Source organism: Microtus oregoni, unplaced genomic scaffold, assembly GCF_018167655.1.
Source record: "Microtus oregoni isolate MIOR12 unplaced genomic scaffold, Mior012 000036F_ref0000092, whole genome shotgun sequence".
NCBI classification, from domain to species: Eukaryota; Metazoa; Chordata; class Mammalia; order Rodentia; family Cricetidae; genus Microtus; species Microtus oregoni.
In genome coordinates, this window is record NW_024543095.1 from 5774652 (window position 1) to 5791496 (window position 16845).

At 46.1% G+C, this 16845-nt stretch overlaps 1 protein-coding gene across 1 annotated transcript; it reads left to right on the plus strand.

Annotated features, from left to right (window-relative positions):
- The first annotated feature begins 718 nt into the window (after positions 1–718).
- Positions 719–10414, plus strand: LOC121432824. The gene has a single exon (XM_041630965.1). It carries the CDS (start codon positions 719–721, stop codon positions 9800–9802), a length of 9084 nt encoding a protein of 3027 aa, XP_041486899.1. The 3' UTR covers positions 9803–10414.
- Positions 10415–16845: the final 6431 nt, after the last annotated feature.

Here is a 16845-nt window from a genome sequence, read left to right on the forward strand (position 1 = left end):
CTGGGGAGCCATGCAGCTGGATTTTTGAGATAATTAGCCTTGGCTGTCCAGTGAGCCCCAGGGCATCCACTTTTCTCTGCTTCCCCAGCACTGGGGCACTGTGTCCCTTTCTTTTCATGTGGGTCCTGGGGATGGAACTCACCTTCTCTCTTTGTACAGCATGTCCTTTCCTCACTGACTCACACATCTTGCTCTTGATGGAGGGATTCTTTACATAAATAACTGATGTTTGTGAATGCAACCCCTCCTTTCATCTCTCCCTTAGACCAAAAATGTTTTGAACTTGAAACAACCACTCTCTCTCTTCTTACTAATTTTATGCCTACTGATCCCAAAGAAAATGAAAACATTTCTTTTTGTCAGGTCAACACTTATGAAAACCTTAAAAGAGTCCCAAGATTGGTCTTCCTCCGGCTCTGACATTGTGGGTACGACGGGAAACCGTTCTTCTGACTTCAGCATGTCTTCTGTATCATATAGTGACAGCTCAAACCCATCCCTTCCAGTCTTTCCTGGAAGAGCAACGCGGCAATTCTGGAGCCATAGCTTCCCTGCTTTCTCCCGAAAGGAACCGCCCACTCCCAGGAGCCGGGGCTCATCCCTGCCTACTTTGCAGAAGACAGATCTTAAGAAATCTCTTTTAAATGAGAGCCTAGGACCCCTAGTATGGGCTCCACTCCAGCTCTCTCCTTTAGTCAGAGGAGAACTGGAAGGACATATGTCACATAAGGTTTCGACTTTGCGGGCACAAGCGGTGCCTCTGCCTGTGAAGAAATCCTGGGAAATACGTAACGAATTGATGAATGTACAAGGAGTCCCTGAACAAGGGCTCCCCAAAACTCAGTTACCTACACTCCTCCCTCAGAGGGCTGAGCAAAATACCAACCGATCTCCAGATGTTCCATCGTTTCATGTCCATGTAAACATTGGGGTGAATTCTGAATTAAGCAGAACGGAAGTGTCACAAACGCTGACCTCAAACAAGCAGTTACAGTCCGCGAATGACCACCAGGTTCTTAGCTACAACCCTGTAGTTATATCAATGGGCACTCCAGCTCCCATTAACATAGTTCGGGAAAAGGATCCAAGGCATGTGTTAGAGCTGAATATAGATCAGAGGGTCTCCGGTCTTCCAGAACAAAGGATACAGCCACAAAGGGCACAAGTAACTGACATGGAACTGACAGCCCAGGTACCACGCTCAGCCACGGACAGCATAAAGGTCACTCCAGTGGCATTGCTTCAGGTTATGGGCTTGATGGGAATGATCCCAGAATCACATGCGCAGGTGATAGACTGCGTGGCTTTTCCCCCGCAGCCACCAAATCAAGCAGAAACAGTGAATCTAACTCCTCAGCCATCAGATCAAGTAATTGAACCAAAAACAGTAAAACATCAACAGTATTCAGCTACGGAATCAAAGAGTATGGCCTCAAGACAGAGTCCAGTCACAGATAATATGAAGGTAACTCCTGCGGAATTGCTTCGCATCATGGATTCCATGGGGATGATTAATGAATTATACCCACATGTCATAAAACCAGCAGAAATAGCCCCAAAGCCACAATACCAAGTCATGGAATCGGCAAAGGTGGATATACTGCATGGCCACCAAGCCATACGACCAGAAGATAAGAGTCTAGGGCTACAGCAATCAGTTCTGGGAACTGTGGAAGTGATCCCCCAGCCTCAGCATAAAGTCATGGGAACACCGAACACGACCTTGGGGCCACAGAATCAAGCCACAGAACACATTGGGATTGCTCCCGGTCCAATACATGAAAATATATTGGAAATTAGCTCAAGTGCACTTCCTAAAGCCATTGATTATACAAAAGCAACCCCAGTGGCACAACAAACCATGGATTTCATGCAGAAAATTCCACCAGGAGAGCCACACATTACAGAACCTAGGGCTTTGATCCAAACTGAAAATTTGACCACACTGCCAGCCCAGCCAGACATTCTGACTTCTACTGTCCCAAGAGGAGCAGCAGAATCTCGAGGCATACCTCCACAGCTACCGTCTACAGTCCTAGCGTCATCAGGAGTGATTCTGCTACCATCAGGTCAATCCCTGCATGCTCTAAAGGTGACCCCGATAGTACAGGCGCCACCTGGGGTGGGAATGATCCCACCACTCCAAGTTGTAGAGCCTCCTGGTTTGATTCCACAGCCAGTGGCTCAAGTCAAAGAACCTCTGGACTTGCCTTCTGGGTTCCAGGTTCAAGCTGGAGACTCTGTGGGGATGACTCCACAACATCAAGGCGCAGAGGGTGTGTCATCGACTCCAGGACTGTCTCAGCAGGTCACGGACCCTTCAAAGTTTACCCCACGGCACCAAGACTTAGACTATTCTGAAGTGAGCCCAAGGCAAAGTCACAAAATCCCAGAAAGGGGTGGGACCTCTGACACCCAGCCCCAAATGAAGAATTCTGTAGAGATGACAGAGGTACATAATCAAATAGTGGAACCTGTGAGAACAATCACAGCACCACTAGATCAAGGTACAATACCCATAGGAAGGAGCCAAAAACATCACGTTACAGAAGTGGAAGTGGTGCCAGTTACACCACTACTTCAGGAAATGAAACATTTTGGGGAAAACTCAATCCCACAGCCTAAAGTTATGGATTCAACGAATTTATCCCCAGAATTACAGAACGTAAAATCTGAGCACCTAATCCCAGATCCAAGATTGCGAAATATGAAATCTGTGGACATAGCCATGGCTTTAGTCCCAGAAAAAGTAAAATATGGACCACCGACCTCAAGAGCGGTATCTACAGATTTGACCCTAGAATTGCATCAGCTGACTATGCAGTTTGAGGAATTAACCCACAGGCCACAATTGCAAAGTGAGGAATCTGTGCCATCAGCCCCTGAATCTCAACTTCAAGATGTGAAATCTGGCCAAGTGACAGTTGAAGCACAACTCCAAAACATACAGTGTGCTGGGCTGGCCCCAGGTCCACAGGTGCAAAGTGATAAATCAGTACATTTGACCCCTGGTTCACAGACTCAAGGCATGCAAAGGGTTGTTCATTCAGCCCTATCGCAGGAGTTACAAGGAGATACAAAAATGGTGGAGTTGGCTCCAACACCATCACTTGAAGATAAGAAATCTGTGAACTTGACCCGAAAACCATATTCACAAAGCACCAGCTTTGAGAAGACAGCCCATGTACCATTGCTCGAAGATAGAAAGACTCTGTTGGTAGAAGGTAGGAGTTTAATTCCTGAGGCACTGGTGGAAAGTGTGAGTCTTAGTGAATTGGTCCCAAGCACACACCTTTGTGCGGTAAAATCCTTAGAAGTGAACCCCGACCCAAGTTATCATTTCCTGGAACCTGCAGAATTGGCCCTACGGCATCAAGCCCCAGAAGAAAGAGTGGGCTCTGCCATTTGTCATCAGGTGGAAGAATCTGTTGAGCTGATACAATCATCATTAGGAATGAGGCTGATACCACTGCGCCAAACCTCAGCCTCTATGGAGATGTACTCACCACCACTCCAAGAAACTCTTGAAACTAGGAACCAGGTTGTAAAAGAGATGGAAGAGACTCCAGAATTACAAAACGCAATTAAAGATGCTCTGGATTTGCTACCAGAATCAGAAGTGCAGAATATGAACTCAGCGGTGATGGCCCCAGAACCACATCCCTACTCAGATGGGAAGTTTCTCCATGGGACTCTAGAATCGTGTTCAGAAATAACTCTAAGACCAGAATACGAAGACAGCGAGCCTATCAGATTAACATTACCTAAAGTTGATGATACTCAGGGCGCCATGATAGAACCATATTCAGAAATGGGATATCTGGAGTTGGGTCTAGAACCAGGAGTGCAAGGTGAGAAATCGGAGTCCTTGGCTCAACATTTGCAATCTGGGGAAGTAATTGGTAAACCACCTGTACTAGCTGTAGAGACTATCACACTAACTACAGGACCCAAACCACACATTAAACATGTGATCCCAGGGCCCCAGCTCAAAGTCAAACTTAGGCAAATGGATACAGAATCACAGTTGCAAAATGAAGACTCTATAAATGTAACACGACAGTCGTCTCTAGGAGAGGTAGGTCCTGAAAAGACAAAGCCAGAGTCAGGGCCACAAAGTCCATCCCCGAAGGAACTGATTGAGGAGACACAGCCCCCGAAAGTGAAATCTGTGCATCTAAATCTAGGCCCACAGCAGCTAAGTATCAAATCTGGGTTGATTCCAGGGCCACAACTGCAAAGTGTCAGATTTCCAAAGTTCTACCAAGGGGGAAAACGAGGAAATGTCATCTCAGGCCCCCCACGTTATGGTGTGAAATCTGATGAGGCACGATCACGTTCCCCAGTACCAGAAATCAGATCATCAGATTATATCCCGGGGCCAAATCTTCCAGAAGCAAAACTGCAACATGTGAAGCCTGTGGAAGTAAATGTAGGACCATGCTCGCAAGCTGTGAAATTCTCTGATCTGACCCCTGAGCCCAAGCACCAAGGTTTCAGATGTACACAGGTCATACCAGGTATTCATTTTCAAGATAGGAAGTCTCAGGGACTTTTGCCAGAACCCTTTTTGCCATTAAGCCAAGAGCCACAGGTTGAAGATAGGAAGCTTGTTCTACCTATGGAAGTATCAGAGTTTCATAGCAGGAAACACACAATACCAGCCTCTGAACTACAATATCCAAGCGTGATATCTGAGGAGGTAAACCCGGAACTGCGGCAACAAGATACCAAAGTGTCTGAGTTTGCTTCTAGGCTAAGACCTCAAGGGGTCAAATTTGGAAAGCAAACTCCAGGACCGTTGTTTCACGGTATGCATTTTATGACTCCAAAGTTGGGGTTACATAATCCAAAGCTAGCGAAGATGACCCCAGAGCTCAACGATACAAAGCAGGTGAGTTTTAACTCGTGGCCGTGCCTGCAAAATGTCATTTTTTTTGATGGAACATCAGGAACTCAATCTCAAGGTGTGACGACTTCAGAGTTACACTCGGGGCAACAGTTGGAGTGTGTAAAAATGTTTGAGTTTACCACACAGGCAGAGAGGCAAGGGATGAAGCCAGAGTTAATAATACAGGAGACGCCGTTTGAAGACAGGGCATATGTCACAAGGAATCAAGCACCAAGCTTTGAAGATGAGATGTCTTATAAACTACCTTCTGAGCCACAGATACCAATGGCAGAATCAGTGAGATTGACTCCTGGGATACAGCTAGCAAGTGTAGACCATTCTGAGTTGGTTGGAAGACCAGAGGCACAAGGTATAGAATCTTCTGAATCGATCCCTGGGCAGCATTTGGGACATAGAAAATGTGTGGAGAAGGTCACAGCGTCAAAGCAGGAAGAGTTAACGCCAGGGCCACATTTGGGAGATGTGAAATCTATGGAGTTAAGGTCAAAGTCAGAGAGGGAAACAGTCAAAGCTATACTGTTAACCCCAGGGAAACAAGCAGGAGATAAAGAACCTGAGGAGCTGCCCCCGGGTCCCAACTTGAAAGATTTAAAATCTGAGTTACTACCTTCAAGACCACAGTTAGAGGATAGGAGATCTGCGGTCTTAACTCTAGGACAATGTCCAGAGAGGATAAAATCTACAGTGGTCTCCCCATGTAGCTCCCAGTCAGATGGCACAAAAACTGTGAAGTTGATTCCAGGTTCAACAATTCAAGATTTGAAGACTGTGGGGCTGGCCCGTGATACACATGTGCAAGATCTAAATGCCATGGGTTTGAAACTTGAACCAAAGCAAGAAGAGAGTCCTGTGACTTTTGTACCAGGGAAAGAGTTTCAAGATGAGTTTATGGAGGTGTTGCAAGTGCCTCAACTACAAGGTCTAAAACCCAAGGAACTGACTGCACAGTCACAAATGCGGGGTAGGAAACATGTGATTATCTCATGTTTGAAGCCACAAAGTCTAAAACCTGTGAATATAGCCAAAACACAAGGAATCCCAGGAGTAAAACTTGTGAATTTAGTCTCAACACAACCATGTCGAGGGATGGCGCCTACGGATTTAACTCTCAAGCCTGGACAGGATGACCAGATAACTGTAAGATCACCCGAGTGGAAAGGTGGGGTTTTAGACCAGCTGAGCAAGCATTTTGAGTCAGAAAATGTGTTATCCATGAAGTCAGGTCAAGAAGCCAAACATGCAGATAAAAAACCCAAAGAGATCAAATTTAAAGTACAATTTAAAGATACACCATCATTTGAATCGACTCCTAAACCAGTTGTTCACAGTGTAAAACCTGAAGAGGCCCAAGATGAAGCCCAGGTGCCAAGTATGAAACCATGCCAGGTGACTCCAGGGCCACAGGAGCACCAGGTGAAAGTCTCGGAGCCAATGTTACAGCCACCATTTCAAGATGTGAAAACCATGGTACTCACAGAGCCACACACTGGAAGTACAAAATCCGTCCAATGGATACCAATATCTGAGTTTCAAAGTGAGAAATGGGTAGGGTCAGACTTGAGGTTGCAATCTCAAAGTGCCAAACCTACAGAATTGAAGCCGTCTACAGAATGGAGGGGTGTGAGGCCCTCTGAATTGACTGTCAGGTCTAAAATAGTTCAAGAAGAAAAATCTGTAGGGTTGCATCTTGAGCCACAGTCACAGCAAGTAAAAACCTCTCCGTTAGCACTAGGGCTTCAGAAAACAAAAACGTTGAACTTAACATCAGAGCCACAACCTCAAGGAATCAAAACTGTGGATCAAAACAAAGATCCACCAGTTGGAAGGGTAAGATCCGTTGAGTGGATACCAGGACCTGAGTTCCACAGCATGAAGTGTTTAGGGTTAAATTATGGGTCACAATCTCAAGGTGTCAAATCTACAGAACAGAAAACGTCTATACAGTTGGGAGGTGTGAAGTCAACAGAGACGACTGTAAGGCCAAAACTTCAAGGGAATAAATCTGCAGATTTTAACCTTGAGCCAAAAGTACAGCACATAAAAACCCCCGGGGCATCCCCAAAACCAGAGTTACAAGAAGGGGAAAACTCAGAGTCACAGTCTGAGTGTGTAAAAAGTGTGGCATTTCATGACGGATCAGAGCCACAGGCTGAGTGTGTAAAAAGTGTGGCATTACACGACGGATCAGAGCCACAGGCTGAGTGTGTAAAAAGTGTGGCATTACACCAAGGATCAGAGCCACGGGCTGAGTGTGTAAAAAGTGTGGCATTACACCACGGATCAGAGCCAAAGGTTAAGTGTGTAAAAAGTGTGGCATTACACCATGGATTACAGCTTGAAAATACAAAATCTGTTCAGTGGATCCCAGCAGCTGGCTATCAAGCTAAGAAATCTATGCTGAATCTTAGGTTACAATCTGAAGATGTCACGGCTAAAGAGTTAAACCCTTTGGCACAACTAAAGAATGTGAAGACTTCTAATGAGTTGATTACAGGGCTGAAGTTACAAAGTAAACAACCTACAGGGTCAACGCCGGAACAACAGTCTCATGGGTTCAAAACTATTGATTTTAAATCGGAGCGCCAGTACAGGGGCCCAGTTTCCTTCCTTAGGAAAGCCAGAGTATCCTCTCGGGATACTTTACAGTATCCTCTCGGGATACTTTACAGTAGGGAAGATCCTGTTTCCAGGGAGCCGAGTAATATCTCCCAGAGCGATTCACAAACAGGAACTTCCAAGACTCACCACTCCTTCGAGGCAAGTTATTTTTCCCAGACCAATACCGAGCTCTCAGAAGAGCTTAAAGATCTAAAGCTAGAGATAGCAGCAAAACTCTTACGAAGTCAGATACCCTACAACGTCCCTCCACCCTCAGAGTCGGGTCTTGTCCAGAAATACCCCATCTGCTTGCAGTGCGGCCTATTTTCAGAATGTGGATGTAGTCATAAGTCCCAGTCTGCTTACATTCTCGTCTACCCACAGATCCACCTTATAAAAACCCCTGAAGGCCGTGGTGAGATCCGGACGCATCTTGGTTTTAGGTTGTACATTAGAAAAAGACCTCAAGTCTCAAAGGATTGTGGGAGAAACAGAGCGGACACATCGAAGAACCCTTCCTCATCATCGCACAGGAAAGATAAAATCTATACTCCAGCTTCCAAGAGTCCAACTTCTACAAGAGATTTCCAGTCCAGATCTTCCCAGTCTCCGGCTTCTGTACCAGTTCACAGGAGGCAAAAGCAATGGGGCAGCCATGGTGTGGCAGGGAAGACAGAAGCCAAAGACTCTGGGCATTATGAATTCTGTGAGGTTCTCTCCGCGTCAGAGAGTGACTCTGAAAGTAACCAGCATGAAAAATGGGCTAAGTCAAGACTCAGTAAGACCTCAGACTTAAAATATCCAATGAAGAAAATCACCAAGGAACTTAAAAAGCAAAACATAAAGCTCTACAAAAACAGTAGACCCACAGAAGAGTGTCCTTCTGGAACACTGACAGATCCATCAAGACGCACTCAAACCAGCACTGTTTCTTCAAAGAGACAACCGAAGAAATCCTCCCAGCCCAGGTTCATCCAGCTGCTTGTTCAGGGCCTAAAGCAGGCATTCCAAAGAGCACATAGAGCTATGGCTATCACCAGACAGAAGCCTGAGGACAGGGCTAGGCCAGACAATTTGTGGTCAAGCAAAAATTTGTACCCCGAAGAAAAAGATGAGGATGATTGTTCAACAGGAGATGGCAGAGAGGCCAGCACACCTGTTATCAAGTTCATGGGTTCCACCCCTAAGAAAGAAGACAGATTGCAGGAAACATGTGACCAAGCTCAACAATCAAAACAAGTGAGCTCTCTCCAACCCAGACCTTTGGAATTGGTGAAGAACATTGTTTCTGAGAGGAATGTCGTTATCCAAGCTACTTCAATCCTACAGCCTTTGAGTAGAGTTCTAAATGTCAACAGCAGAACAAAGAAAAACTATGAATTCTTCAGTCCAGAGTCTAAGAACTGTTCTAAAGTAGGAGCCAAATTTCAGGTCCAAGAGACACTCGTGCCTGACTCCCTTCTGAAGAGAACCATGCAGAGTCACTTCAAACACGAGCAAGAACAACACAGGACCTATCACAGCCTGTCTGAGAGATCTCATCGGAGAAGCCACAGTCCTCAGAGAAAGCCTAGGAGTCCCTCTGACAGAACCCTTAGAAGCGTCTTGGAGAGGAGATGTCGCAGTCCCTCCCAGAGGAAGGATGGCAGTCCCTCTAGAAGAACCCCTCAGAGTATCTCTGACAGGAGCCCACCCAGGCTCTCTAAGGGGAGAGGTCGCAGTCCCTCAGGGAGGAGCCAACCCAGCCCTACTGGGAGAAGGCCTCGCAGTTCCTCAGGGAGGAGCCCTCGTAGTAGTACCCCTAGTAGCCCTCGAGAGAGAAGGGGACGTAATCCCTCCCCCAAGGGTCGGCTTGGTCTTTATGCGAGGAACCAACACAGTCCCCCTTTTCAGAGATGCCGCAGCCCCTCCAAAAGGAGCCATCTCAGTCCCATCCAGAGGACATGGGCTAGTCCTTCAGAATGGAGCCATGGTACTCTCTCTGAGAGACCCCCTTCCAGATGCTCTGGCAGGACAAGGCAAAGCTCTTCTGAAAGAGGCTACCGCAGTCCCTCTAGGTCCAGGCTCCACAGGCCTTCTTCCAGACTCCACCGCAGCCATTCTCAGAGAACTCACTACAGCCCCTCTGACAGCAGAAGCAGTCATTCTGAGAGGAGCCGACACTTAGAGAGGAACCAGCAAGGTCACCATGCGAGACCCCATCACAGCCCCAAGGGGAGGCTCCCGCACAGTTCCCCTAAGGAGAGACCCAGACATAGCTGGTCTAAAGAGTTCCTGCAAATCTTTACCTAGCTGCCCCTTCCTGTTCAGCCACTGCCTGCACCCTCAGCAATCAAAGAACTATCTAGGAGGGGAGTGAGAATGGGTCCGTAATTTATTTAAGATCAATAAAGGGGTAATAATTGAACTCTCTTTGCAGCCGTAAGATCACTTGTGGGGTGGGTGGGACTGGATGTGCAAATGCCCGGAGCTCAAGGGTTGGAGTTCACGAGGACCCCTGAAATCTTCAGGCTTCGCCCACTTGCTCCAAGGAGTTTCTGATCCTCCTGCCTCCACCTCCCAAATGCTAAAATTATAGGCATGTGCTATAATGTCTGGCATATGTGGTGCTGGGGATCAAAGCTGGGCGTCATGCGTGCTAGGCAAGCCCCAGCCCTCTAGAATTAAAATGGTCTTAAAAATTATTTTAGTTATTTGTTTGTGTGTATGTATTACATATGTGTGGATGCAGGCATGCCTGTGTTATGCTGTGACTGTGGAGTTGATTCTGTCCATATACTGTGGGTCCTGGGGACTGAACGCTCATCAGTAGTAGACTTCTGCAGCAAGACCTTTTAACCACTGAGACATCTTGCCGGTCCTATATTGACGGTTTTAAAAAATATTTATTTTATGTGTATGGGTATTTTGTCTGCATATATGTTTATGTTCCATGTGGTCTGTACATCACATGCATGCCTGGTGTTCCCCAAGGCTAGAAGAGGGCATTGGATCCCATGGACTGGAGTTACAGAAGACTGCAAGTTTCTAGGTGGGTCCTGGGAATTGAATCCTGGACCTCTGGGAGAGCAAGCAGTGCTCTTAACTGATGAGCCATCTCTCTAGCCCCTTAGTTAAAAAAAAAAAAGTAGGTCAAATGTCGTGGCACAGGTTTTTAACCTAAGCACTGGGGAATCTGAGCAGATCACTGAGTTTGAGGTCAATCTGGTCTACACTGTGTGTCTCCACTGTGTGATGGGCAGATTTTGAAGGACATGGCTAACATCAGTAACGCTAGGGAAGAGGCTTTTGTACGACTGAGGTGGGAGACGCTGGCGGTCTGGACTGGTGGTCATATGGCCAGGCAGATATCAGACTGGGAATACGTGTGAAGACTAAGACCTGGGCTGGGATGTAGCCCAGCTGGTAGAGCACTCTAGTGTTCACTAAGCTCTGGGTTCATCTCCACCACTGAATAAACTGGCGAGGCAGTGCAAGCCTGCAATCTCAGCACTGAGAGGAAGTGGCAGGAGGATCAGAACTCCAAGGTCACCCTTGGCTATATATGAAATGACTATATATGAAATTTGAGGCCAGCCTGGGCTACACAAGACTTTGCTTAAAAACAAAATCTGAAAAAAACAAGACAAAAACAAATTTGGGGCTGGAAGGATGGTTTAGCAGTTAAGAGCATTTGTTGCTCTTGTAGAGGACCTGAGTTTGGTTCCCAGCACCTACAAGGTGGCTCACAACCACCTGTAACTCCAGTTTCAGGGGATCTGATACCCTCTTCAGACCTCCATACATGGGTATCTATGTAAGCAAAACAGTCATATACGTAAAAATAAAATATACCTTAAAAGGTAAAAAGTAGACAGACAGAGAGGTAGATAAGTAGATAGATAGACAGACAGACACACAGGCAGACGAGATAGAGTCCTGAGAACTTGCGGACAGCTTACATGGGGTAAAGGGAGGAGGGGTATATATGAAAAAGCTCAAGCTGCTTCCCAGGAACAGCTGACATTACTAAGCCCTTACATCTAAGCCTTTTGCAGATTTTCTTGTTCTTCACCACCATTACCATCGCCACTCTCCTTTATAATACTACGTGGTAAATACTGTCATCAGTGCCCCCATTTTATATGAAGAAAACCAAATCCCAGGGTTGGAAAGGGTGAATGACCTAAGTTTATACAAGATGAAAAGTTGAACCAACGTTTGAACTCAAGGAATTTGAGGTCGCAAATGTGTTCATTACCTCTGTGCCACACCCAGGAAAGACACAGAGGTATGTTAAAAAGACTTGGGCAGGCTGCAGAGATGGCTTAGTGGTTAAGAGTGTGTACTGCTCTTGCAGAGGACCTGAGTTCAATTCCCAGTATCTACATATGAAGGCTCATAACCGCCTGAAGCTCTCGCTCCAGGGGATCCTATACCTCTGGCCTCTGCAGGGACCATTATTCATGTGGACATACCCACACATGGACCCTCACATAGACACATTGTGGCAGTGTGGATGGGACTGCCTCCCACTGGCTCAGATGTCTGAAGACTTGGTCCCCAGGAGGTGGAACTGTTTGGGAAGGATTGGGAAGTATGGCCTTGTTGGAGGAGGTTTGTCACTGCAGGTGAGGCTTTGCTGTTTCAAAAGTTTTCTGCCATCTCCAGTGCTGTCTGTTTGCTGGTTCCACGATGTGAGCTCTCAGCTGTCCAGGCCACTGTGCTCGCACTGCCCCTATCATGGAACTGTAAGGTCATTTTATGCGGCTTTTATGGGCTGCCTTGGTCACGGTGTTTTGCCACAGTAATCGAAAAGTGACTAAAACACACCCAGTTCAAAGTAACTAAATTTTAAAAATGTAAAAACTTTAAATATATAAACAGTAATAATACAAACAAGAAACAACCACTTAAAAGAGAACCTTGCAAAGGAGAAGCTAAAACATTAGGACATATTCAGAGCTAGAGGGACAGCTCTGCAGTCAGGAGTGTGTACTGCTCTTGTAGAGACTGGAGTCTGGTTCCAGCACCTTTACCAAGGCGGCTCACAACCGCCTGGAACTCCAGCTCCAGGAGGTTCAAAACTCTCTTCTGACCTTGGCAGGCACTGGCACTCACATGCACAAACCCACATTCTTATTCACATATCGACATTCTTATTCACAGAATTTAAAACTATCTTTAAAAAGATATATTGATCTAGAGTAGGAAGGTGTTTGGAGTAAGTGCACCAGGAAGGGCTCATGTTGTTGGGGTGTGTGGGAAGCAGTGCTCACACACAGGACAGAAGCAGCCCACAGGCCTCCTAGTGGCCAGCATTCAGTTCCACAGCTCTTACCTCTCAGCAGTGCGGAGCTGCCTTGCCTCCAGGGCCAGTTTGCTCAAGGTTTTCCACGTTGCCTCTGTTTCTGGGGTCATCTCCAAGGTCTCCAAGAAGGCTGTTGCCCTGGAGAGGAAGGGAAGAAAGCTCAGGAGTGAAGCAGGATCTGGAGGAGCAGAGGGGAACCCTGGTGCTGCTGGGGCAGCAGGAGGGGGGAAGAAAGGCCAGAAACACCGCCCTTTGTCTAGGCTCCTCCCATGATTCCAGGGCCCCATTGAGCTGTGACAGTTTAATGGGTCACTGCAGGCATCTGCTAGGCCCACACTGGCTCAGCACCACACTGGCTGTTAGCAGCTCTCACCGGGTGTAGTTGCCATCATCGATGACTGTTCCAAACTCAATCAGGCCCTCGTCCAGGGTGTAGACCACAGTCATCACCCCTTCGGTCACCATCACCTCTGTCTTCCCTCCACCTCGCTCCAGACCTACAACGTCACCCTGCACAGTATACAAAGAGTGGCATCTAGTTCTTCAGTAGGAAACAGACTTAGGGGTGTGTGTGCACGCACAGACTGTGGGTGCGTGTGTGACTGCACTTGTCCACGTGAGCAGGCCAGGAGACACGCTCGGGTGTCACTCCTCAGCTGCTTCCACCCTTTCTTTCTTCAACCAGGATCTCAGCTTGGCCCTGGAATTTACCAAGTAAGCTGGGCTGAGCCCTAGGGGTCTGCCTGTCTCTGCCTCTCCAGCTCTGGGATTTAAGTGTGCACTAACACGCTTCACTTTCTTGCTGTATGTTCTGGGGCTCAAACTCAGGCCCCTCTACTTGAACAGCAAGCACTTTACCAAATGAGTTATCTTCTCGACTCTTAGACTGATATTCTTTTTAAAGTATATTATTTTGTCAGGCAGTGGTAGTACACACCTTTAACCCCAGCACTCAGGAGGCAGAGGCAGGTGGATCTCTGTGAGTCTGAGGACAGCCTGGTCTACAGAGTGAGTTCCAGGACAGCCAGGGCTGCACAGAGAAACCCTGTAATATATATCTATATAATTACTTTTTCACGTTTATTTATTTAGCATGTGTGTGTCCATCCATGTGGGCTCTGAAGACTGAACTCAGGTTATCAGGCTTAGCAGCAAGCACCCTTATCCATGGAACCATTTCCCCAGGCCCCAGACTTGAGATAGTCTTGGGGGTCCTCCAGTTAAATTACAACTTGAACCTGAACCCAGAACATACATTTCTTTTCCGGCACTGCTTAGTTCACGTGACAAAATCACTAAGACTGTTCCCCACCTCTATGCTACCCATCCCCCTTTAAAAAATAAAAAAAAACAACCAAAACAAAACAAATCAGTAAAATGACATTTTTTAGCTGGGTGGTGGTGGCCAACGCCTTTAATCCCAGCACTTGGGAGGCAGAGGCTGTGAACTCTGTGAGTTCAAGGCCAGCCTGGGCTACTAGAGCTAGTTTCAGGACAGGCTCCAAAGCTACAGAGAAACCTGTCTCAAAAAACAAAACAAAAAAAATAATAATAATAATAAATAAACAATAAAAAAGAGAAAAGACAGAAGGGCAAAGGCCAAAAGCTAAAATCTGAGCAGCAGGAAAGGGGGTGCTGCTCTGAAGGCAAATGCATGTATCCGACAATGAGCCTCAGGCCTTCAGCAAGTGGATGGGCTGAGTCAGTCTCTGAGTAAACCCAGCCTAGCCCGTTCTGTAGCAAAGGGCACCAAAGCAAGCGGAGCACAGCCTTACCATGGATTCTGATTGCTACAGAAGCAAACAACCATCTCAGCAGGAAAACAAGTAGAGACTGCCTTCAGAGTAACATGTGGGTGTATGTGTGCAAGCACACACACATACAACACAACCAGTATGAAAGAATAAATTGCAATTGTAAACAATAATTTTAGGTCTTTAAGCATTTTAGATATTAAAAATGGCAGTTATAGATAATGCATTGTAATAAAATTAAATATTACATATTTGAAGATACAAAAAATGACATGGAAAATTAACTAAGGAAAGACTGGAGTGGCTGGGCATACTGGAAAAAGAATCAAATAAAATTTTATGAAAGTGAAGCCTGAGACATTGAACATGGAGAAGTTCCTGGCCCAAATTTAACTCTGAAGCAAAACCCCAATTGTGGCATAAGCAGCAGACAAGGAAAAGAGTGAGCCAAGGAGCTGAAGGAGAGATCTGAAGATACTATCTGGAATGTTCATGGAGCAGAAGAAGGAGACACAGAAGAAGCTGAAAAGGCAAACAAGATGGAACAAGAAACGTAGCATATGCTGAGTCAGAATTCCTGGGAGAATGGTAACAGCGTTCCGAGAGAGAGTGGCCGAGAAGTTCCCAAGACTGAGCACGATGTGTGTGTTCAGAACTACATGAAACCCAACATATGCTGCATGGGATATCATTTAAATTCATGTAAAAAGCTGGAGTACAGCTCAGTACCAGAGAATTTACTTCTAATGTACAGGTTCAGTCGCTAGCCATCCACTGCAAAAACAACCCCCAAACCCTCTAACCCGATGGGTGGCCCGTGACTACAGTCCCTATCTCTTAAGAGGCAGGGCAGGAGGACAGCCTGGGCCCCGAAATCTGAGGCCAGTCTGTGTGATATGGCAAGACACCTTCATGAGGAAAAATACTATGTACAAAAATTGTAGTCAAGTGTCAAAACATCCAAAAAAAAAAAAGTAGGTTTTAGGAGCAACCAAAGGGACAAGAGTAGATAGCTCAGAGATTAAGAACACTGCTATGGCAGAGGGCCCAAGCTTGGTTCCCAGTACACACGGGCACTCACAGCAAGTGGCCGGTACCTCCAGCTCTGAGGAGTCTGATGCCCTCTTCTGGCCTCAGCAGGCATTGCACACATGTGCACAACACATGTTATCTATTGGGATAACATGTTACAAAAAGCTAAGAAAAGTTAGCTGTCAGTTTGAAGTTGGGTACTTAGTCCCAAAGGGTTTTTAGAACAAAAGCTAAACAAAGCTACTTTCAGATCATCAAAACCTGAGAGAGTATAATCTTACACTAAAGAGACCCTCACCAAAGGGATTTCTAAGTGATATTCTCCAGGCAGAAAATTAATTCCTGAGGGGAGACCAAAACTGCAAGAAGCAAAAGTAGGAAGAAATATGGTAGTGGGGAAATCTAAGTTCTGTCCATATAAGGTAATAGTGTCATAAATCATGTGTGGTGGCCCGTGTTTGTGATACCAGCACTCATGGAGGCCAGCCTGGGTTACAAGTTCCAGTTCCAGGTCATTCAGGGAGGAAGGAGAGGAGAGAAAGAATGAGACATTGAATATGAATGATGCCCATTTTGGGAGTTAAAAAAAAATCTTATAGCAAGGCATGGCGGCCCAGATCTTTAATCCCAGCACTCAAGTACTTAGGAGGTAAAAGCAGGGGAATGGGAGGGAGGAGAGGGAGTGGGAACTGGGATTGGCATGTAAAATGAAAAAAAGATTGTTTTCTCTCTTAAAAAATTAAATAAATAAATTTTTAAAAAAAAATCCCTCAAAAAACCAAACCAAACCAAACCAAAACAACAACAAAAAACCCCACACAAAAAAAAGAAAGAAAAACAAAACAAAAACCCATCAAAACTAAAGGAACCCTTTACTACTCCTGGAAGCGCAGTGGTAAATGCTTGTGCAGTGTGTTTGAAGCCTGGGTTTGATTCCAGCACAGCAGCAGCAGCAACAACGAAGATTAGCACTAAGAACCAGAGAGAAGGTCGACAGGTAGAGGCGCCTGTTGGCCTGCATTCACTCCTGGGACCCGCATGGTGGGAAGAGCAGACTCCCACAAGTTGTCCTCTGGCCTCCATAGATGCATACACACACAAAATAAATAAATGTAATTTAAAAATTTAAAGGTTAGAATGAAAATATTGTTCAACAAAGAAAAAAGAGAGGTAACCAAAGCCAAAGCCTTGCAAAGTCCTATATTATTTGTGGGGAGAGAGAAAGTTACATGGTGGCTAACTTGAGAGCCTTCAAGGGC